The sequence below is a fragment of the Chiloscyllium punctatum genome, chromosome 7 (assembly GCF_047496795.1).
Source record: "Chiloscyllium punctatum isolate Juve2018m chromosome 7, sChiPun1.3, whole genome shotgun sequence".
Taxonomy (NCBI): Eukaryota; Metazoa; Chordata; class Chondrichthyes; order Orectolobiformes; family Hemiscylliidae; genus Chiloscyllium; species Chiloscyllium punctatum.
Window position 1 is genome coordinate 27,586,864 of NC_092745.1, and position 23,028 is coordinate 27,609,891.

General features: G+C 42.4%; 1 protein-coding gene across 3 annotated transcripts in view; it reads right to left on the reverse strand.

Moving 5' to 3' along the window:
* LOC140479548 (rab GTPase-activating protein 1-like) overlaps positions 1 to 23,028 on the reverse strand; it is a 506,221-nt gene that overhangs the window by 421,689 nt on the left and 61,504 nt on the right. For all 3 annotated transcript variants that reach the window (XM_072573350.1, XM_072573351.1, XM_072573352.1), the window contains one exon: positions 18,240 to 18,447. In XM_072573350.1, coding sequence (XP_072429451.1) covers positions 18,240 to 18,447 — 208 coding nt within the window. The remainder of the gene's footprint in view (positions 1 to 18,239; positions 18,448 to 23,028) is intronic.

The window sequence follows — 23,028 nt, forward strand, 5'->3', positions numbered from 1 at the left end:
ACCAAGAGAGTCTGACAACTGAACAGACCTTCGTTATACTTTGGCCTCTTTCTGCACCATAACAATCTGTTTGATTCTGTGATTGTGAAATTCAGATAAAATTCAAGCTTGTTATTGTTTCACCCTCATTAACTTTATTTGCAGTACACTCTTATGCTTGCATGTGCTGTCTCCTCTGGTCACATTCTGGTTACCAGTCTTTAGATGATTGTCCTGCATTTTTGCCTTGCATTTTCTCGTTCATTTTCCAAATATTTCCTCACCTGAATGTTCCTCTGTACCAGTTAGTTCAAAGCCTTTTTTATACAACTCTGGTTACACAGTTCACCAGAACACTGATCCCAACTCAGTTCAAGTGAAGGCTCTCTCAACGGGATAGCTCCCCGTTTCCCCAATATATGTGTTCCATGAATAAAACCAAATGCCCCATGAATTGAAACCAATTGTTCCCACAGCTGTCTGAGCCAGATGTAAAAATCTCTGAACAGCTTTATACTAATTCATTCGTAGCTCTGGTAGTAATCCAGGGATCATCTTCAGGGCTCCACTTTTTAGCTTAGTCCCTTGTTGCTCATATTCTGTCAACAGAATGTCATTCTCAGCCCTACCTATGTCATTGAACCCCCATGACCCATGACAACTGCATCAATCTCCAAGCTCCTTACCAACCACAAAGATATTAATTTAACCCTAACACCAAGTATGCAGCACAGCATTTTTAAGATTAATGCTCTCCAAATCAGCTTTGCAAGAAATTCTGTTGTAAAAATTGCCAGAAAGAGTAAAATGAATGGAGAATTTGATATTGGCCTAGGTACCAGGCCCACCCTACCCCTGGTAATCCTCAATTACCTCAGGGATTCGTGTCAAAAGACGGCAGGTAGGGTGTCATTCAACAACAGGAGGGGAGAAGGCGGCCTCTGGAAAACAATGTAGTTGTTCAATTAGGCATGAGATGCAAATTCATTGACAGAATGAAGCTCTCACACTGGGAGAGGTGAAAATGGAACCAAGTTAGCTGAATAATGGACAGCAGATCGCAAAGATGGTCAGTGTCAAAAATGGCAAAAGGCAAGGTGAAGTGTCTTCCTTACTTTCCAAAATCCCATTATGTGGAACGCTCACAACAGATCAGAGATGTAAGAGAAAAAAGAAAATCAGGAAAATGCTCAGCAATTGTTGGAATTTCAGGTTGACATGTCCCCACGTTTTGATAGCTTCTGCCGTGGAATCGTAGAAGTGACTAGTGAGATTATTGATGCATTGGCTTTAATGTTTCAAATGCACTAGATTTGGGAAAGGCTCAATGATAATGAAAATAGATAATGTAATTCCCTCATTCAAAAAGGGAGGGAGTAAGAAAGCAGAAAACTGTAGGTAAGTTAGCTTAACCTCTATCCCAAGAAAAATGCTCAAAGCTGCTACTCAAGATGTCATAACAGGGCTCTGGATAAGTGTAAGATAGTCAGGCAGAGTCAAAATGGTTTTGTCAGATGGAAACCACTTTTAACCAATCTATGGAGGATCATGGAAGAATTAACATGTAATGTGGATAAAGGAGAACCTCTGGACATATTTTACTTCAAATCCAAGACGACATTTGATAAGGTGCCACATCAAAGGTTATTGCAAGAAATAGAAACTTATTATGCAGGGAATATATTGGCATAGGCAGGGAAATGGCTGGCTTACAGGAACTACAGTTGGCATAAGTACATTTTTTTTTGGTTGGCAAGACACAAGCAGTACAGCCACAGGGATCAATGCTAAGCCTCAACCCTTTTTTACAATTTATATAAACATGATAGAAGGTATGGTTCATAAATTTGCTGGTGACACAAAAATAGGTAGAAAAGTAAGTTGCAAAGAGGACACAAGGAAGCGACTAAAGGATATAGATAAGTTAGGTGAATCAGCAAAGATCAGACAAATGGAGTATAATGTGGGAACATGTGAAGTTTTCCATTTGACAGGAAGAATAAGAAAGCATATTGCCTATGTGGCAGGAGATTGCAGAGCTCAGAAGCTCACAAAAGGATAGTACAAAGCTACAATGAGTAATTAGGAAAGCAAGTAGAATGCTCTTGTTTATTGCTTGGGAATTGAACACAAATGTAAAGGCTTAACCTTCAGTTATACAGCATTAGTGAGACCACATCTGGAGTACTGGGCACAGTATTGGTCACATTGAGGAAGGATGTAAATCTATTGGAGGCAGTTCAGAGAAGGTTTACTGGACTAATACTTGGATTGAGATGATTGTGAATAGAAGAGAGGTTAGACAGGATAGATTTGTACTCCCTGTAGGGATTCTATGGTATTTACTGGAGTTCAGATAGTAAAAGGCAATTTGATTGAAACATACAACATCCTTAGGGGACTTGACAGGGGAGATGTAGAGATGATGTTTTCTCTGGTGAGAGAATTAGGGTTATTGTTTAGAAATAATGGGTCACCCACTGAAAATGGAGATCATGCAGATTTCTTTTCCTTGGAAAGTCATGAGTCTTTGGCACAGCCCTTCTCAAAAGACAGTGGAGGCAGAGTCTTTGACTATTTTTAAAACAGGGTGAAAAGATTCTTCAATGAAGGAAGTCAAAGGTTATTAGGACTAAGTGGGATTGTGGAGTTGAGATTAAAACCAGATCAGGCATGACTCAAATGAATAGCAAAGCAGACTTGAAGGGCCGAATGACATACTCCTGCTCCTAACTGAGCTGTTCGTGGATAGTGATGCAGCATATAACCAAACATGGCAGGAAACATGTCAGAGTCACGGAGATCTACAACATGGAAAAAGACCCTTCAGTCCAACTCATGTATGCTGATTAGATATCCCAAATTAATCTAGCTCCATTTGCCAGCGTTTGGCCCATATGGCCAAATTGGCTTATTTGGCCTAAACCCTTCCTATCCATTTTCCCCATCCAGATGCCTTTCAAATGTTGCAACTGTACCAGCCTCCACCACCACCTCTGGAAGCTCATTCCATACACACACCACCCTTTGCATGAAAAAGTTGCCCCTTAGGACCCTTCTAAATCTTTCCCCTCTCATCTTAAACCTATACCCTCCTGGTTTTGGACTCCCTTACTCTGGGAAAACCACCTTGGCTTTCACCCTATCCATGCCCCTCATAATTTTATAAACCTCCATAAGGGCACCCCTCAGTCTCTGACGCTCCAGAGAAAACAGTCCCGGTCGATTCAGCCTTTCTCAATATCTCAAACCCACTAACCTTGACAACTTCCCTGTAAATCCTTTCTGAATCCTTTTACGTTTCTCAACATCTTTCCTTAACAGTCTAATACAATAGGAACCCAAGCGGAGCTTAGCTAGGCGTAATGAACCGATTACTTCTACCTCAAGGGAAGACTGTCAAAATGGTTAAAAATGTTCAAAATAGATCTCAATATGTAAAGGGCTCTGAAAACTAATCTCAGCAGTCAACAATTTTTTTGTTCCTAATTTTATTACTCCAACTGCTACTAATCTAAAACAAACGTTAGTGCAAGTGCCTTTCTCTCCACTTCAGAGCAGACAGGAGAGGCAGACGGAATACTTGGCCGCAACCTCGGTTGCAAAAGTAACAGGAACACATCTATGTTACACAATTTAAGGAAAATAACTGCATAAATATGTACCAACACAAAGAACTACAATACATAGATGAACTGATGCACCTCAAATCAACAAGGCACACTATCTTACAGACAATGGATAGGAACATGCAAGCGTATGGGATTGTTCTATGCCATGAGGGCATGAGAAGGGGATGCCACACAACATCAGAATGTCTTCTAGACTAGAACAAGTGAACTGACACGCAGAAAATCAAAAAAAAGTGTCATTTATACCCAAGGGCGGTTAGACGTTTATTGACCATTACTTCAACAACAACATTGCGTGGATGACAGATGAATAGTGTTAGTGATTGTAACCAAGATAACTGGTTGAGATGAATTTTAAAATTAGTACCATAAATACTTCAATTAATGAAGATGAGATTATTAATAGCCATTTAGCAGCATACTTTTTTTTAATATAAGAGTCAATAAAACAAGGTAGAAAAAATTCAGTTGGTACACCTCAGCAGTCTTCCAACTGATTACTCCCTTTAACCAGTACAAATGGAATGCCTCTCACAGGGTTCCACCATACAGTTGACAGAACAGTGCAGTAAACCTTCTGAAAACCAACAGTCATAATCTAAAACTTCCAAAACACAAACATTCCTACACTTTTCAAAGCACTGTGCTATACGTACCCAGTTGTACAACTTGGCAATAAGAGAGAGTTTCCATCAGAGGTGATAGTATGTGCATTTCACTATGTTTATTCACTGGGTAAATAGTGACTGTATCCTTGAATACCATTGGTAGCTCGCAACACAAGCGACATAATCTTGACCAACCCCTCAGCATATAGGAGACAGAGTATAGCACTGAGATGGACATAGGAAAAGAGGACTGCGGGGGGGTGGGCTGCAAGGGAAAGGGGGTTCATGAGGCAGGTGGAGCAAAGAGTCCACACGGGAAGGGCAGAGGAAAGGGCTCAGTCCCTCAAACACATGAATGTGGTCAGAGAGGGAGGGTAGGTGCACAGGCAGTGGGTGAACAGAGAAGGTGGTGGTGGGGCTGGCGCAAGTCATGCAGTTGTTTTGTTTACATGATACCATTATAGATCCACAATAGAAAAGCATCAAAACATTAAGAGTTCCAAATCTAAAACTGGCCACAGCACAGAAATGTGACTATGTAAGGCAGGCAGGGGTTCAGAATACAGAAACCCAGGGATGATGAGGACTGAAGAGTTTACAGAGGAAATGCGTCAGAATGAGGGCCAAGTGAACTCTGTGAAGAACCTGGCACTGCTGGGATTGTTCTTAAGGTAGATAAGATTTAAAAGAAACCTGAATATAGACATTGTGATTGAACAAATGAGGAGGAACTCTCTCCTCTCCAAAGGGGTCAGCAACCTGAGGCTATAGATTTGAAACAGTTTCAAAACCACCAGAAAGGACTTTCTTCCCAGTGGATAGTTCTGATCTGAAAGTATGAAGGAGTCAGGCTCCAGTGGAATTTTGAGGAGGTGTAGAAGTTTAATTGCATTGTGATGGGTCTAAACTAGATGTTTTGATCTGAGCACAGATACAAACAATTGGCAAGAATATTGCCATGATTGAATGGCCTGAGCTACAGGGAGGAGCTGAATATGCTGGGGCTTTTATCCCTGGAGGAAAATCTGAGGAGTGACCTTATAGAGGTATATAAAATCATGGTAAGGTAGATGGCCAACATCTTTTTGCCATGGTGGGGGAGTCCAAAACCAGAAGGCATAGGTTTAAGATGAGATGGGAAAGATGGGAAAGATGGGAAAGATGGGAAAGATGGGAAAGATGGGAAAGATGGGAAAGATGGGAAAGATGGGAAAGATGGGAAAGGGGCAGCTTTTTCATGCGGAAGGCAAGGTGTGTATGGAACAAGCTGCCAGAGGTTGCAGATACAATTACAACATTTAAAAGGCAATAGGTTGGGGTACATGATTAAGAAAGATTTTGAGAGAAATGGACCAAATGCTGGAAAATGGGACTAGATCAGTTCAGGATGTTTGGTAGGTGTTGACGAGTTGGACCAAAGGGTTTGTTTCTGTGTTGCATGACTCTATGACTACATAAAACTAGATGTTTCAGAAGCTGCAGCTATAACAGTCACTCTTTTTGGAGAAACTAAAGCAGTAACTAAGCATAGAGAGGCAATAGATCGATGTGGTTCAGACATTCATATTAAATATTTAAAGCGGGTGTGACAGAAGACTGAAAACGTAGCTAAAATAAGCATTTGCTGAAAATGTGGCAAGCTTTTCCAGTGGTCTAAGGACAAATTCAGTCCAGATCTAACGAGCTAAATATATTTGGCATTTTAAACAGAGATAATGTGCACACTGGGATTTGTTGCCAGCAACTTTCAAAACTATTTTTAAAAGTCTAAAATAGTCTCGATACAGTCAGGTTTGTGAGGAGAAATAACGTTCAGTCTAGAGGGTGGCTAGCAAAACTAGGATGCCTGATACAAGTAGACCAGTGCCATTCATCATGGCTATACCTGCACCATACAGGAACAGTAAAGGTGAGCTCTTCGAAGGATTCCAAAAGGAATCCTTAACCCCTGCACCACGGTAAGGTGTCTCACCACGCAGAGGGTCCTGTCCTGCCCTCAACATTCAAAAAAGGTGTAAGCTGCTCAGAAACAGATGTATAAATCAGTCGTGCCGATATTTTTCTTAAATTGAGGAATCACCAAGTTAAATCCCAAAAGGGAGGAATTGAGAAGCGGGTGCAAGGTTTGACTTACATGAACAAACAGACTCCAGCATGTTAGGTTCGTGCACAATCACCGGTTAGTACAGACTTGATATGGTACAAACCCAATTTACAACAAGACTGATTACTAACATCGGTGCAAGGCACCTAATGCAGCAAATAGAACTACAGTCCGGGAAATGATTTAGATCCTGCTTCCATCTCAGAAGTCTCACTCAATGTACGTGGCTACCGATAGCGGAGTTACTATTTCTCTTAGTCCAGTCTCATTATATACAATACATTTAAAAAAGCATAACTTAACAATAATATTCAGCACTTCAAAGTTGGAGAAATAATGCAGGTGAGATAGGACTAACTGCAAATTTGGCAGACTCAGCAAGAAGTGGCTACCATAAGGAACACAAATTGTAGATTCAGCCCTAATCTGTACGTTAAGCATGCGTAGTTGGGAGTCACAGGACTCGGCTTACATAGAATAACATCTTGAAATACCCACATCTCTTTTTTGAAGTAAGTTTGGAAATAAAAGCAGAAATACACAAGGAAGCCTCAAAACAATTTCTTCCATTTTACCAAGAAGCAACAGTTCCAAATATTTCAGTGTTATGCCTGCATGTTACAAATGTGAAACTTTATACGATTGCTGAGTTTGGGACAACATTTATTTTAGGGCAAAATGCGGGAATTATACTTATATACAGAATGATGATCATATTACCAGATGTGGACTCTGCCAAGGCAGATCTGAATCTGCTGGTACTGAAAGATTAATTGGGGAGCCAGGTTATTTTACTGGGAAGATAGTGCAAGGAATATGAGCAAACAGAAGTAGAAGCAGCATTCCCCCCCTCAGCAGGAGGCAATGGCTTTGTGGTATTATTGCTGGGCCGGTTAATTCTGAGACCCAGATAATGTCCTGGGAACCTGGGTTTGAATCCTGCCACAACAGATGGTGCAATTTGAATTCAATAAAAGAAATTCTGGAATTAAGAGGCTAGCAATGACTATGAATCCATTGCTGACTATCAGAAAAACCCATCTGATTCACTAATGTCCATTAAGGAAGGAAACTGTCATCTTTACCCGGACTACCCACATGTAACTCCAGACCCACAGCAATGTGGTTGACTCTTAACTGTCCTCTGGGCAATTAAGGATGGGCAATAAATGCCTGCCTAGCCAGTGACACCCTCATCCTCTGAAATGATTTGAGTTGACACTCTGAGATGTACAGAATGGAAACAGACCCTTTTGTCCAACCCATCCATGCCGACTAGATTTCCCAACCCAATCTAGTCCCACCTGCCAGCACCCGGTCCATATCCCTCCAAACCCTTCCTATTCACATACCCATCCAAATGCCTCTTAAATGTTGCAATTGTCCCAGCCTCCACCACTTCCTCTGGCAGCTCATTCCATACATGTACCACCCTCAGCGTGAAAAGGTTGCTCCTTAGGTCTCTTTCATATCTTTCCCCTCTCACCCTAAACCTATGCCCTCTCATTCTGGACTCCCCGACCCCAGGAAAAGGCCTTGCCCATTTACCCTATCCATGCCCCTCAATTTTGTAAACCTCTATAAGGTCATCCCTCAGCTTCCGACAGTCCAGAGAAAACAGCCTCAGCCTGTTCAGCCTCTCCCTATAGCTCAAATCCTCCAACCCTGGCAACATCCTTTTCTGAAAATCTTTTCTGAACCCTTTCAAGTTTCACAACATCTTTCCGATAGGAAGGAAACCAGAATTGCGATCAATATTCCAACAGTGGCCTAACCAATGTCCTGTACAGCCACAACATGACCTCCCAACTCCTGAACTCAATACTCTGACCAATAAACGAAAGCATACCGAACGCCGCCTTCCCTATCCTATTGACCTGTGACTCCACTTTCAAGGAGCTATGAACCTGAACTCCAAGGTCTCTTTGTTCAGCAACGCTCCCTAGCACCTTACCATTAAGTGTATAAGTCCTGCTAAGATTTGCTTTCCCAAAGTGCAGCACCTCGCATTTATCTGAATTAAACTCCATCTGCCACTTCTCAGCCCATTGGCCCATCTGGTCCAGATCCTGTTGTAATCTGAGGTTAACCCTCTTTGCTGTCCACTACACCTCCAATTTTGGTGTCATCTGCAAACTTACTAACTGTACCTCTTATGCTCGCATCAAAATCATTTATGTAAATGACAAAAAGTAGAGGACCCAGCACCGATCCTTGTGGCACTTCACTGGTCACAGGCCTCCAGTCTGAAAAACAACCCTCCAGTCTTCTACCTTTGAGCCAGTTCAGTATCCAAATGGTTAGCTCTCCCTGTATTCCATGAGGCCTAACCTTGCTATTCAGTCTCCCATGGGGAACCTTGTTGAACGCCTTACTGAAGTCCAAATTGATCACATCTACTGCTCTGCCCTCATCAATCTTCTTTGTTACTTCTTCAAAAAACTCAATCAATTTTGTGAGTCATGATTTCCCACGCACAAAGCCATATTGACTATTCCTAATCAGTCCTTGCCTTTCTAAATACATGTACATCCTGTCCCTCAGGATTCCCTCCAACAATTTGCCCACCACCAACGTCAGGCTCACCGGTCTATAGTTCCCTGGATTGTCCTTTCCGCCCTTCTTAAACAGTGGTACCACGTTAGCCAACCTCCAGTCTCCCAGAACCTCACCTGTGACTATCGATGATACAAATATCTCAGCAAGAGGCCCAGCAATCACTTCTCTAGCTTCCCACAGAGTTCTCGGGTACACTTGATCAGGTCCTGGGGATTTATCCACCTTCACCCGTTTCAAGACATCCAGCACTTCCTCCTCTGTGATCTGGACATTTTGCAAGATGCCACCATCTATTTCCCTACAATCTATATCTTCCATATCCTTTTCCACAGTAAATACTGATGCAAGATACTCATTTAGTATCGTCCCCATTTACTGCAGCTCCACACAAAGGTCATCTTGCTAATCTCTCCCCAGTTACCCCTTTGTCCTTAATGTATTTGTAAAAACCCTTTGGATTCTCCTTAATTCTATTTGCCAAAGCTATCTCATGTCCCCTTTTTGTCCTCCTGATTTCCCTCTTAAGTATACTCCTACTGCCTTTATACTCTTCTAAAGATTCGCTCAATCCATCCTGTGTATACCTGACATATGCTTCCTTCTTTTTCTTAACCAAACCCTCAATATCTTTAGTCATCCAGCATTCCCTATACCTACCAGCCTTTCCTTTCACCCTAACAGGAATATACTTTTTCTGGATTCTCATTATCTCATGTCTGAAGATATCCCATTTTCCAGCCGTCCCTTTACCTGCGAACATCTGCCCCCAATCAGCTTTTGAAAGTTCTTGCCTAACACCGTCAAAATTGGTCTTTCTCCAATTTAGAATTTCAACTTTTAGATCTGGCCTATCCTTTTCCATCACTATTTCAAAACTAATAAAATTATGGTCGCTAGCCCCGAAGTGCTCCCTCACTGACACCTCAGTCACCTGCCCTGCCTTATTTCCCAAGAGTAGGTCAAGCTTTGCACCTTCTCTAGTAGGTTCATCCACATACTGAATCAGAAAGTTGCCTTGTTGATTGACTATTACCTCCAAAGTCCCAGAAAGTATTAAGAATGCTAGGTTTTGTAACAGTTCTACTTTAAAGGTCAATTTAATTCAAGATAGAGTGAAAAGGGGACTTAAAGGAGAGTTAATCAGCATTCATTCATCAGTGCATGATCCATGTCATAGAGACATAGAAATGTATAGCACAGAAACAGACCCTTCAGTCCAACTCATCCATGCCAACCAGATATCCCAATTTAATCTAGTCACATTTGCCAACACATGGCCTCTAACCCTCTAAAACCTTCCTATTTACACATCTATCCATTGAAATGTTGTAATTGTGCCAACCTCCACCATTTCCTCTGGCAGCTCATTCCACACATGCATTATCCCCTGCATGAAAAGGTTGCTCCTTAGGTCCCTTTTAGATCTTTCCCCCTATCATCCTAACTCTATGCCCCCTCATTCATCAGTCCCACCCCAGGGAAGAGACCTTATCTATTTACTGCATCCATACCCCTCATGATTTTATAAACCTCTATAAGGTCACTCCACAGCCTCCGACACCCCAGTGAATACAGCCCCAGCCTAGTCAGCCTGTCCCTATAGCTCGAACCCTCCAACCCTGGCAACATCCTCATAAATCTTTTCTGAACCCTTTCAAGTTTCACAACATTCTTCCTATAGGAGGGAGATCAGAATTGCACACAATATTCCAAAAGTGGCCGAACCATTGTCCGGTATAACCGCAATATGACCTCCCAACTCTTATACTCAATGCTCTAACCAATAAAGGAAAGCATACCAAACACCTTCTTCACTATTCTATCCACTTTCAATGAACCAAGAACCTGCACTGCAAAGTCTCTTTGTTCAGCAACACTCCCTAGGACCTGACTCTGAAGTGTATAAATCCTGCCCTGATTTGCCTTTCCAAAATGCAACACTTCACATTTATCTAAATTAAACTCCACTGCCTGTTGTACTGCTGAGGTCACCTTCTTCACTGTCCACTACACATCCAATTCTGGTATCATCTGCAAACTTACTAACTATACCTCTTATGTTCACATCCAATCTTTTCAATAAATGACAAAATACAATGGACCCATCATCAACCCTTGTGGCACATCACTAATCACAGGCCTCCAGTCTGAAAAGTAACACTCCACACCATCCTTTGACTTCTACCTTCAAACCAGTTCTGCATCCAAATGGCTAGCTATCCCTGTAATTCCATGTGAAGTAACCTTGCTCATCAGTCTACCATGAAGAACCTTGTCAAACATCTAACTAAAGTCCTTATAGTCATGTCCATCACTCTGCTCTCATCAATCCTCTTTGTTACTTCTTCAAAAAACTCAATCAATCAAGTTACAACGTGGAGGTGCTGGTGTTGGACTGGAGTGGACAAAGTTGTGAGATTTTTAACTCAATCAAGTTAACGAGACATGATTTCTCAAGAACAAAGCCATGTTGACTATTCCTAATCAGTCCCTGCCTTTCCAAATACAAGTAAATACTGTCCCTCAGGATTGTCTCCAACAACTTGCCCACCACCGATGTCAGGCTCACTGGTCTATAGTTCCCCAGCTTTTCCTTACCACATTTCTTAAACAGTGGCACCATGTTAGACAACTACCAGGCTTCCGGCACCTCACCTATGACAATTAATGGTACACATATCTCAGCAATGGACCCAGTGATCACTTCATAAAATCCCTACAATGTAAGAACAGGTCAATTCGCCCAACAAGTCCACACGACCCCTTGAAGAGTAACACACCCAGACTCATCCCCCTACTCTACTACCCTACACTAATGCATCTGACCTACACATCCCTGAACACTATGGGTAATTTAGCACTGCTAATTCACTTAACCTGCACATCTTTGGATTGTGGGAGGAAACCAGAGCACCTGGGGAGAATGTATAGAGAGCTGACAAAGGCTGGAATCGAACCTGGGTCCCTGGTGCTGTGAGGCAGCAGTGCTAACCACTGATCCGCCTCGCCGCCCCACAGAGGTATATAGAGGTTCTCAGGTATACCGAATTAAGTCCAGGGGATTTATCCACCTTTATGTATTTTAAGAAATCCAGCACCACCTCCTCTGTAATTTTTCACTGTCGGCTGCAGAAACATGTCTGTGCCTCTGACTAGAGAGTCGCCTATCACAATCAATCGCTTGAAACCTAACGTACATTAGAGCCAGTCTCACTACCAGAAACTTGGCTGTTCATACTACATTCCACTTAGAGTCCATCAGCCCCTACATTTTCCAAAAACTGCATACTTCTTTGAGATGGGGATAGCCACAGGAGACTCCTGCACTACCTACTTCCTCCTCCTACCTTTCCTGGAAGTAAGCCATCTACCTGACTGTATCTGCAGTTTTTCTCCCTTCCTGCAGCTGCCACCCATCACACCACCTAGCTTCTGTAAAGTCCTCATTGCCTCTAAGTGCTGCTGCAACTGATCCATGCGATCTGATAGGATTCGCAAACAAATACAGACATAATCATCAATAACATGGAAATGTTCCTTATTCGCCCACATCCAACAGGAAGAGCATATCACATTCCATAGGCCATCATTGCACCTTAATCTACAGACCCAGAGGATAGCACAGTCATACTAGTCTAAAAAAGACTGCTCCAGGCTTAGTACCTATGTTTTATAGTTTTTAAAATTTAATCAAGAGACAGATCTAAATGAAACATATAATCAAAAAGAACCCACTCTACTCACAATTGCAGATTTACAACAAAAAATAGTATGGTTACACCTGGATCCCCTACACAGGTTCCTCCAAGGTCAGCTATGATTTTCACTGTTTGTTAATTTTTCTTAGATGCACTCCAATGTCCAGAGATACTCGAACTCAAACAGCAAAGGCAGTGGCTGTGCAGATTTAATGCTGTGTCAGACAGCAGTGGAGGTTTCTTTCTCATTTGATTCACTGACCGTGTGGTCTCTGCCTTTGTCTCTCTCTTCCTCTTTTTTCAAGTGCTGCTCATGTCACCGCACAAATGGCTTAGGGTGCCAGAGTGCATAGGAATTGTACAACCAGATTGCACACTCTCCTAGAAGACACCCTTGAACTCCACAGTTAGGTGACACTGCCAGGATCCAGAAGAAAGCCCCATGGTACACCATGCAAGAATGCTAATGGAGTCCACAATCAGATTGAAAAGACTGGGTTGGGGGCATTTAAACAAGTGTGTAGATCCTCCTAGCTTTTGCTCATGGAAGGAATCTCCAATTCACTAACTGTGAAAATTAATTCTGGGGTTAAAGTTACCAGGCTGTGAAAAGGAAAGAACAGAGCCAAATCTCTGGGAAGCAAGAATTACTTCGGACTGGTTGTAGAAAATTGAATGTCCACCTAAGAGACTATTTAAAATATAGCTGTAGCATAGAAGCTTTGGTTGTAATAAAAATTAAGAAAAAAGTATCTTTCCATATTTTAAAACATAAGTTGCTTGCAAAATAATGTTGAAATGCTTAGTCAAGATTGTTTTTTTCCTTGTTGCAAAAATTAGAAAAATGAAGAGATAAAAAGTCTAGTTTTAGGAATAAATGAGAAAATAGGGAAATAAGTTCAGTACAACGGTCCTTCTAGCTAGTCCACACTGGCACCAAGCCTTGGGTCTGCACTGGGCCTTGGTTCCTGACTGCTCTGGGCTTCACCTCAAAGCTCTCGAGGCCGGGAGACAGCCTTGGAATCACCTTGAACCTGGAAGTCCAAGCTGAGGCCACACTGGGCCGAGAGACCACCAAGCTGGGCTAAGAAAGCGCCACGCCGGGATGGGAGACTGCCATGCTGGGTTGGGAGACCACCATGCCGGGCCAAGAGGACACTTCGCCAGGTCCCTGCCGAGGCCGGGAGAGCGAGAAGAAAGAAAAGAGAGGGAGAAAAAAAAAGAAATGAATGGAGCGGATGAGCTCTGTCTGAAGCTGGCATTTACTCCGCTGCCATCTTGGACTGACTTACTGTTACAATCTCTGTAAATTAACCTTTTAGAAAAATAAAACTAATTCCCAGGGGCCAGTAAAAAGGATTTGTACAGGATTTCACATTTAAAGACCCCTCTTTCTTTCTCCTTCTCTTTTCTTTTCTTCTCGCTCTCCCGGCCTCAGCAGGGACCTGGCGAAGTGTCCTCTTGGCCCGGCATGGTGGTCTCCCAACGCAGCATGGCAGTCTCCCATCCCGGCGTGGCGCTTTCTTAGCCCAGCTTGGTGGTCTCTCGGCCCAGTGTGGCCTCAGCTTGGACTTCCAGGTTCAAGGTGATTCCAAGGCTGTCTCCCGGCCTCGAGAGCTTTGAGGTGAAGCCCACAGCAGTCAGGAACCAAGGCCCAGTGCAGACCCAAGGTCGGTGCCAGTGTGGACTAGCTAGAAGGACCGTTGTACTGAACTTTTTATTTCCCTATTTTCTCATTTATTGCTAAAACTAGACTGTTTACCTCTTCATTTTTCCAATTTTCTTTTCCTAAGAACTTGCACTGAAGAATCTGTACCAAGGTACCTTGTACCTAAGATGATATCATAAATGGCGACTTCTAAACTTTTCACTGCACTCACTTGAGTACTTGACAATAAAGCTAATTCAATTCAATAAATAGATGGATAAATAAATTTATAAACTAATTTGATATAAAACTCACATTTTTCAAAGTCTGAAAAATTGACAAATTTATTTGAAGTAATCACAAAGATACAACATTATTTTATTCATAAGAAACTAAACTGTTCCTTAATTGGATGATGATAATGGGCAGTAACTTCTCAAAAACCACTTGTTTTAATGTATGTTCATTGCACTCTTTATAGTGGGATTCATAATTCAAAAACATTTTAGGGAATCTAAAACTAGAGACCATCAATATAAGGAGACAGTGAGGTCTGGGGATGCCGGAGATCAGAGTTCAGACCGTGTTGCTGGAAAGGCACAGCAGGTCAGGCAGCACCCGAGGAGCAGGAAAATCGACATTTCGGGCTGTAGCCTGATGAAGGGCTCTTCGGATGCTGCCTGACCTGCTGTGCTTTTCCAGGAACACACTCCCAACTGTCAATATAAGATCCAGTACAGAAGTCAGAAAAAACATCTTTATCTAGAGAGTCGTTTAAATAAAAAAAAAAGAACTTGCTACTATGTGGAGTAGTTACAACAAAACTACAGATGCATTTCAGGGAAAGCACGTGATGGAGGAAGGACCTGCAGGGGGCTAACAAACAGTCAAAAATAAGACATTGTTCAGCAATCTTCAAACAGCCTAACCCAGCACCTACCAAAAGATACTGAGAATATTTTCTGGGACAGGATTGCCTGTTTTAGTGGGCTGTAAATCATTAGCTCAGTTGTTAACAGAACCAGAGTAAAAGATAGCAACTAAAGAAAGTGAAAATCAGATAGAATATTGCGAAACTTACATGTTAACAAACAACATTATATCAAAAGATAAAGAAGCCAAAGAAAGAAGAGCTGGGTAAATAAACACAACTCATCAACTTAGGGAACCTACTGGTCCAATGGGCTAACGTTCCATTTCTTTAAATAGCTGCTCAACAGATGAGCAGTTCCTAAAAGGTCACAAATTGGTTGGTTACAGTTATTCAGAGAAAGCGATGTTGACCACAGCTCTTGATCCACTACAATCTTTGTGCAAAAAGCAGGTTACCCAACAAAAAAAGAAAAACAGTACATATGCTCAAGTCAGAACAGCATGTAGCTTGGATGGGAATGTGGAGGGAGGGTTGCCCCCATGACTATCTGAGCTTCTCAGTAATAAAGGATGCAGACAATGAGATACTGTTGGATTTCAGTTTCGTGAGTTGTTATATTGAATTGTAGGTTACCCATATTGCGGTCACAGTACACTGATGATGACAGTTCAACATTGATTCAATATTGAATGGAATGAACATATTTGAGTCAATTCCTCTGTTCTAGATGAAGTTGAGCTGTTGTTGTGGTTGCACCCAGAAAGTGGGGGAACATTGTCTCAACATATCCTTGATCTCAGCTTTGCAAACAATGGAAAAGAGCATTGAAGTGGGACATTTATTGCCGAAAAGGCCAATCTTTATTACACATTTGTAGCAACTAACTGACAGGGCTGGTCTGGATTAGCTTCTGGTCAACACTAAGCCACAGCATATTGAAGGTGGGAGACTCAAGCAGTGTTGGCACTAATGAAGGTCAAGAAAAATAGTTCAGGCTTTCCCCTTTTTTGGATTAACTATGAACATCTCTTTTGGATCTACTGAAAGAACAGCTACAGATGGGTGGGCTGAGATTAGTTTCCTAAGTAACTCTCAGTGATGTTTGAGGACTGTGACAGTTGGTCTCTGACAACCACAATTACTTATTTTGTATCATGTCTGACTTCATCCATTACACTGCTTTCAATTCAACCTCCACTGGCCTCAGACTTGCCCAGGCCCTTTAGGACAGTCTCAGTGCAAAGCTAAATGTCACAGAGATGGACCAGCCATATAAATACTGCGGCCACAACAGTATGTTAGAAGCTGGAAATTCTATGGCAAATAACTCACCTCCTGACTCCCCCAAAGGGATGGGTGCAACGCCAACAACACTCAACAAACTCAACAACGTTCAAAATAAAGCAACTTACTTGACTGGCACTCCATCCACTACCTTCAATATTCACTCTCTTCACCACCTAGTCAGAGTGCCAACGCAGCAAATACTATTTACAAAATGCACAGCTACATCTCACCAAGGCTCTTTGACACCTCTTCCTGTTGTGGAGGAGGCTAAAACAATGGGAAATATTTTAAACATGAGATCTCCCTTTTAAGAAAGGGACAAAGAGATTTTTTGTTTGCTTTCAGAGTGTTGCTAAAGCTCTGCAAAAAGCAAGTTACCCAACAAAGAAAAGAAAGAACTGGATACAGGGAATGAGGAACTGTTGGATTTGAGCTTCGCAAGTTGAGGCATTGAATTGTAGGTTATCCATATTGAAGTCACAGTACACTAATGATGACAGTTCAACATTGATTGAATATTGAATGGAATGAACACATTTGAGTCTTCCCCAGAAAACAGTGAAGTCTGTTACTAACGTTATTCAAGGCTAAATGAGGTCAATGTTTTGACAGAGAAGATTATGGGATGCAGTGAAGCAATCATCATGTTGTTTTCCAATGCTGCAGCAGGCTCAAAAAGCCAAATGGCTCCTCCTTGTTCCAGTGTTTCTTCTAAACCCACAACCACTTCCATCTGGAAGATACACGGGAACAAGTTACCCTTCAAGCCACACACCACTCCTGTTTTGGAAATATATTGCCATTCCTTCACTGCCACTGAATCAGAATCCTTGAACTCCCACCCTAAAGCACTGCGGGTGAATCTACACCAAATGGACTGCAGTGGTTTAAGAAGGAAACTCACAACATCATCTCAAGAACATCAGGGCAGCACGGTGGCACAGTGGTTAGCTGCCTCACAGTGCCAGAGACCCGGGTTCAATTCTCGCCTCAGCCAACTGGCTGTATGGAGTTTGCATATTCTCCACGTGTCTGCGTGGGTTTCCTCCGGGTGCTGCTGTTTCCTCCTACAGTCCAAAAAATGTGCAGGTCAGGTGAATTGGCCATGCTAAATTGCCCGTGGTGTTAGGTGAAGGGATAAAATGTAGGGGAATAGGTCTGAGTGGGTTGCTCTTCGGAGGGTCGGTGTGAACTTGTTGGGCCATAGGGCCCGTTTCCACACTGTAGGTAATCCCATGAACTAAAAAAAAATAAAGGCAGCAACTTCAACTTCTCCTTTAGAATTGACAAGAATGTTTGGATCAAGGCTGGAATGAGGGCTTCAAGCTTTATCCAACTTAAGTGTTGATTATCTGATTAATTCTATAGCATCAGGTTTGATGCAGGGTCACGGTTGTAAAAGAACCACCATTTCATTTCTGAAACTCCGGTTCTATATTCAACCCACATCCCCCTGAAGAAGAAAGTCTCTCTTTGCTGATCTCACACTGGCATGACAACCAGCTTCATTGTTGGAAACCACAGGAAACTAAACCATAGTTTAACTCAATTAAGAACTTTGATATATCAAATCAAATTTTTAAAAGAATTACACTAATGCAGAGACAGAAATTACTCCCTGTGATTATAGTTAACTGAGGACAATTGATGTCAACATTGAGTCAAACCTCAAAAACAAGTGCCATTCCCAAGGTTGATATCACTCAACATGTGCACAGGATGAAGGGTTGCATGCCATCTTGAGATTTCCTTTGTTAAATTAAAGGTAATTATCCTCATTGTTTATAGCTAACATCAATTAGTTAGTATTTGAAAAATAATGCAAAAGCAGAATGACTGGCCAGCCTTACCTTACGGATCCATCTGCAACATTTGGCACATACAGGGTTATGTGGATAGGAACTCGGCAGCTGGCATGGAGGTTGGCCATGGCACGAAGAGCCTCTGCTTCATTGCGAGGAGAAGTCACCTTCGTGCAGCCCAGGTAGGTTAACTTATTGAACAGCACACTCTCCTCTTCCTCAGCACTGGGTGATGCAACTTTAGGTGCAAGGAGTTCTGTTGAAAATATATCCTAAATCAGTCTGATTGCAACAGGACGAAGTACACCACACCACACATCACAGTGACTTCCAGCATGCAATTTCCAAGAAAAACAACTGAAAATATTGGAAAGACAGCTGTCCCCCCATACCCACAGGGGACACGTTCATCGACCTACTGCAGAACCCCGAAACCACAGATAGGAGCGAACCCATTCATTTAAATGGGAAATGTACCTTCTGCGCAGCCTCCCGGGCCCTGGTTCTGGAACATTCCCTATAATATGTTCGGGCCGCGGTAAACCATAGGTAACTGAAACCGCAGTAACCAGACCCGCGGATACGGGGATCGCCCTGTACACAGTGTGTCATGGTGAGTGAAAATCTGCATTGGGAACAGGTGGGCTGTTACACTTTGGGAGCACACCCTTCACTAGTCTCCAGATATTCACATAAGACTGCTGACCTATTAAGATTGCCTTGCTTCTAAGGAGCACCATCTATTGAGTGGAACGGAGCACACAAATTCTGAGAAAAGCCTCATCAGCAATGACCTTCCTTTGTGACAATTTGTAATATCCTGCTACATCAATAAATTCCTAAATTAAGTTAATTCCACTCCCTGAAAGGTGAGTAGATAGCTGGGATGGAACAGAGTGTAGGAAACCAGAACATCTGTAGAAAGTTCATAAAATAGCAGGAACTTTTCTATCTTACCAATCATATATTCAGGCTGAGCTTGTCAATTGTATAAATAATTGGCTTAACAATAGGAGATAGAGTAAAGGGGTGTTGCTTTTCGGATTTCAGGTCTGTGAACAGTGGTGTTCCAGTGGTGTTCTGGTTCCTCTTTTGTTTGTCATTTATATTAATGATTTGGATGAGAATAGAGAAGGCATGGTTAGTACATTTGCAAAATTGGTGGCATAGTAGACAGTGAAGAAGGTTTTCTAAGATTACAAAGGAATCTTGATGAAATGGTTCAACGGGCTGAAAAATGGCAGATGGAGTTCAATCTGGATAAATGTGAGGTATTGCATTTTGACACACCAAAGGTAGGGCTTGTACAATTAGTGGTACAGCCTTGTGTAGTGTTGTAGAACAGAGGGGCCTAGAGGTTCACGTATATAATTCTTTCAAGTTTGCATCATGTACAGAAAGGATGGTTAAAAATGCTTTTGGCACACTTGCCTTTGAGTATAGGAGTAGGGAAGCCATATTGAGGTGACCACAGAATAGAATAGAATCCCTCCAGTGTGAAAACAGGCCATTTGGCTCAACAAGTCCACACTAAACAAGTACCCCACACAGACCCATTTCCCTACTCTATCCCTGTAACCTTGCATTTCCCCAGGCTAATGCATTTAACCTATGGGCAATTTAGCATGGCCAATCCTCCTAACTTGCACATCTTTCGACTACGGAAGGAAACCAAAGCATCCTGCAGGAACCCATGCAGACATGGAAGAACATGCAAACTTCACACAGACAGTCATCATAGTTGGAATCTGAGGCAGCAGTGCTAACCATAAAGCCACCGTGCAAGACAGGACATTGGTGAGATCTTTTCTGGACTACTGTGACCAGAACTCTGGTCACCCCAGTTATAGGAGGGAGGTGTTCAGAAGAGATAGAGTTAATAGTAGTTATCTTTTCCATAGGATGGAGAATTTCAAAGGCGGGGGCATGTTTTTAACAGGCAAATCTTTACACAGAGGGTGGTCCTTGTATGGAATGAACTTTCAGAGGAAGCGTGGATGCAGGTACAATTACAACATTTAAAAGACATTTACATTTAAAAGACGTTTGGACCAGTACAGAACAATTTCTGTTATCTGAGCACCAATAATCCAAATTTTGGATTATTCAAACAAGATCTCAAGGGTCCGTAAAAGCATTACATAAAAGAGGTATTACCAACACTGTTGCGATGATCACATCTTTTGCTTACAATGATTAAAAGTGAATTTGGATTATCGAAATGCTGCCGAGAACAGTCCTGGACATCAATGGGAGCCCAGGCACTGTCTCCAAAACTGTTAAAACTAGGTTTTCAAAACACGCAGACACACACAGACACACAGCAGCTTTGCAGCAGTCCCCTAACTTTGCAACTGGCAGATGTGAAAACTGTCAGTATTCTCTGAGGAAGTAGAAAGATGGAGATTAGTGTAAAACCACCCCGACACATGCATCTGAGCAGCAAACAAACACCAGAGGCTGGATTTCCCTCACTCAGTTTGCACTTTTCATGTTCTCAACAGCGTCATTGAAGTCTCCAGATCTGAAAGGAGGAGAATTTGCAAACATGCTTTTTTTTCAGATAACAGCCAGCTCTATCTAACCAGGGGGTCACAGCAAGCACTGGGGGTTTTCTATGGTTAGTGACACCCCCACCACCATCCTCACTTTCCCTGGAGTTACACACAGGGGTGTACCCTGCCATACAAACCCCACTTCTCCAGATAATCTCTCCAACATTGTCCTGTCCAGGGCAGAGTGGGAACATGTCGTCAAAAAGTTGCAGTAAAAGTTCGTGTGTGTCTGCCTGCCTGCTCAGAAACAAACCCTGAGACAGAGGGCAGAAGCAAGGGAAACAGACAGAGGAAAAAGGAAACTTCAGAAAACTCCAAGTCCTAAAGGAGGGGCATTAGGTCAGTTATCCAAACAATCAGAACAAAATACTCCCCGCCCATCTTATTCGGGTAATCAAGGTTGTTCTGTACATTAATAGGAAAGGTTTAGAGGGATATGGGCGACAACAATACTTGCTTAGAGTATGTGAATTACTCCATATTGCTCAACTATATTCTATTATCTGTGAGCACCTGCTTCAGAAATGCCAACATGTAACAGGGGAATGATATATCATTGATTTCTCAGGCTTTCAGCTCACCTGAAGGTAGCAAAATACTAAGTGCAGGAAATTCAAATTCCACCACCTATCATAGCAAGAGTTGAACCAAGGTCTCCAGAACATTAGCTAAGTTTCTTGATTAATGTTCTAGTAATAATGCCACTAGGCCATCACCTCCCACCCTGCAATTCACACCCTCTGCCACTGGTGCAACACAACTGCAATACATACTATCCTCAAGACAATAGGTGCAGGAATAGGCCATTCTGCCCTTCAAGCCTGCACCACCATTCAATATGATCATGGCTGATCATCTTTAATCAGTATCCTGTTCCTGCCTTATCTCTATACCCCGTGATTCCACTATCCTTGAGAGCTCTATCCAACTCTTTCTTAAATGAATCCAGAGACTGGGCCTCCACTGCCCTCTGGGGCAGAGCATTCCACACAGCCACCACTCTCTGGGTGAAGAAGTTTCTCCTCATCTCTGTCCTAAATGGTCTACCACGTATTTTTAAGTTGTGTCCTCTGGTTCGGCACTCACCCATCAGCGGAAACATGTTTCCTGCCTCCAGAGTGTCTAATCCTTTAATAATCTTATATATCTCAATCAGATCCCCTCTCAGTCTTCTAAACTCAAGGGTATACAAGCCCAGTCGCTCCAGTCTTTCAATGTAAGGTAATCCCGCCATTCCAGGAATTGATCTTGTGAACCTACGCTACACTCCCTCAATAGCCAGAATGCCTTCCATCAAATTTGGAGACCAGAACTGCACACAATCCTCCAGGTGTGGTCTACCAGGGCCCTGTCCAGCTGCAGAAGAACCTCTTTGCTTCTATACTCAATCCCTCTTGTTATGAAGGCCAGCATGCTATTAGCCTTCTTCACTACCTGCTGTACCTGCATGCTTACCTTCATTGACTGGTGTACAAGAATACCCAGATCTCTCTGTACTGCCCCTTTACCTAAATTGATTCCATTTAGGTAGTAATCTGCCTTCCTGTTCTTGCCACCAAAGTGGATAACCTTACATTTATCCACATTAAACTGCATCTGCCATGCATCTGACCACTCACCTAACCTGTCCAGGTCACCCTGTAATCTCCTAACATCCTCATCACATTTCACCCTGCCACCCAGCTTAGTATCATCAGCAAATTTGCTAATGTTATTACTAATACCATCTTCTATATCATTAATATATATTGTAAAAAGCTGCGGTCCCAGTACTGATACCTGCGGTACCCCACTGGTCACTGCCTGCCATTCCGAAATGAAGCCGTTTATCACTACTCTTTGTTTCCTGTCAGCCAACCAACTTTCAATCCAAGTTAGTACTTTGCCCCCAATTCCATGCGTGCTAATTTTGCTCACTAACCTCCTATGTGGGACTTTATCAAAAGCTTTCTGAAAGTCCTGGTACACAACATCTACTGGATCTCCCTCGTCCATCTTCAGAGTTACATCCTCAAAAAATTCCAGAAGATTAGTCAAGCATGATTTCCCCTTCATAAATCCATGCTGACTCTGACCTATCCTGTTACTACTATCCAGATGTGTCGTAATTTCATCCTTTATAATAGACTCCAGCATCTTTCCCACCACTGAGGTCAGACTAACTGGTCTATAATTTCCTGCTTTCTCTCTCCCACCTTTCTTAAAAAGTGGTACATTAGCCACCCTCCAAATCCGCAGGAACTGATCTCGAATCTATCAAACTCTGGAAAATAATCACCAAC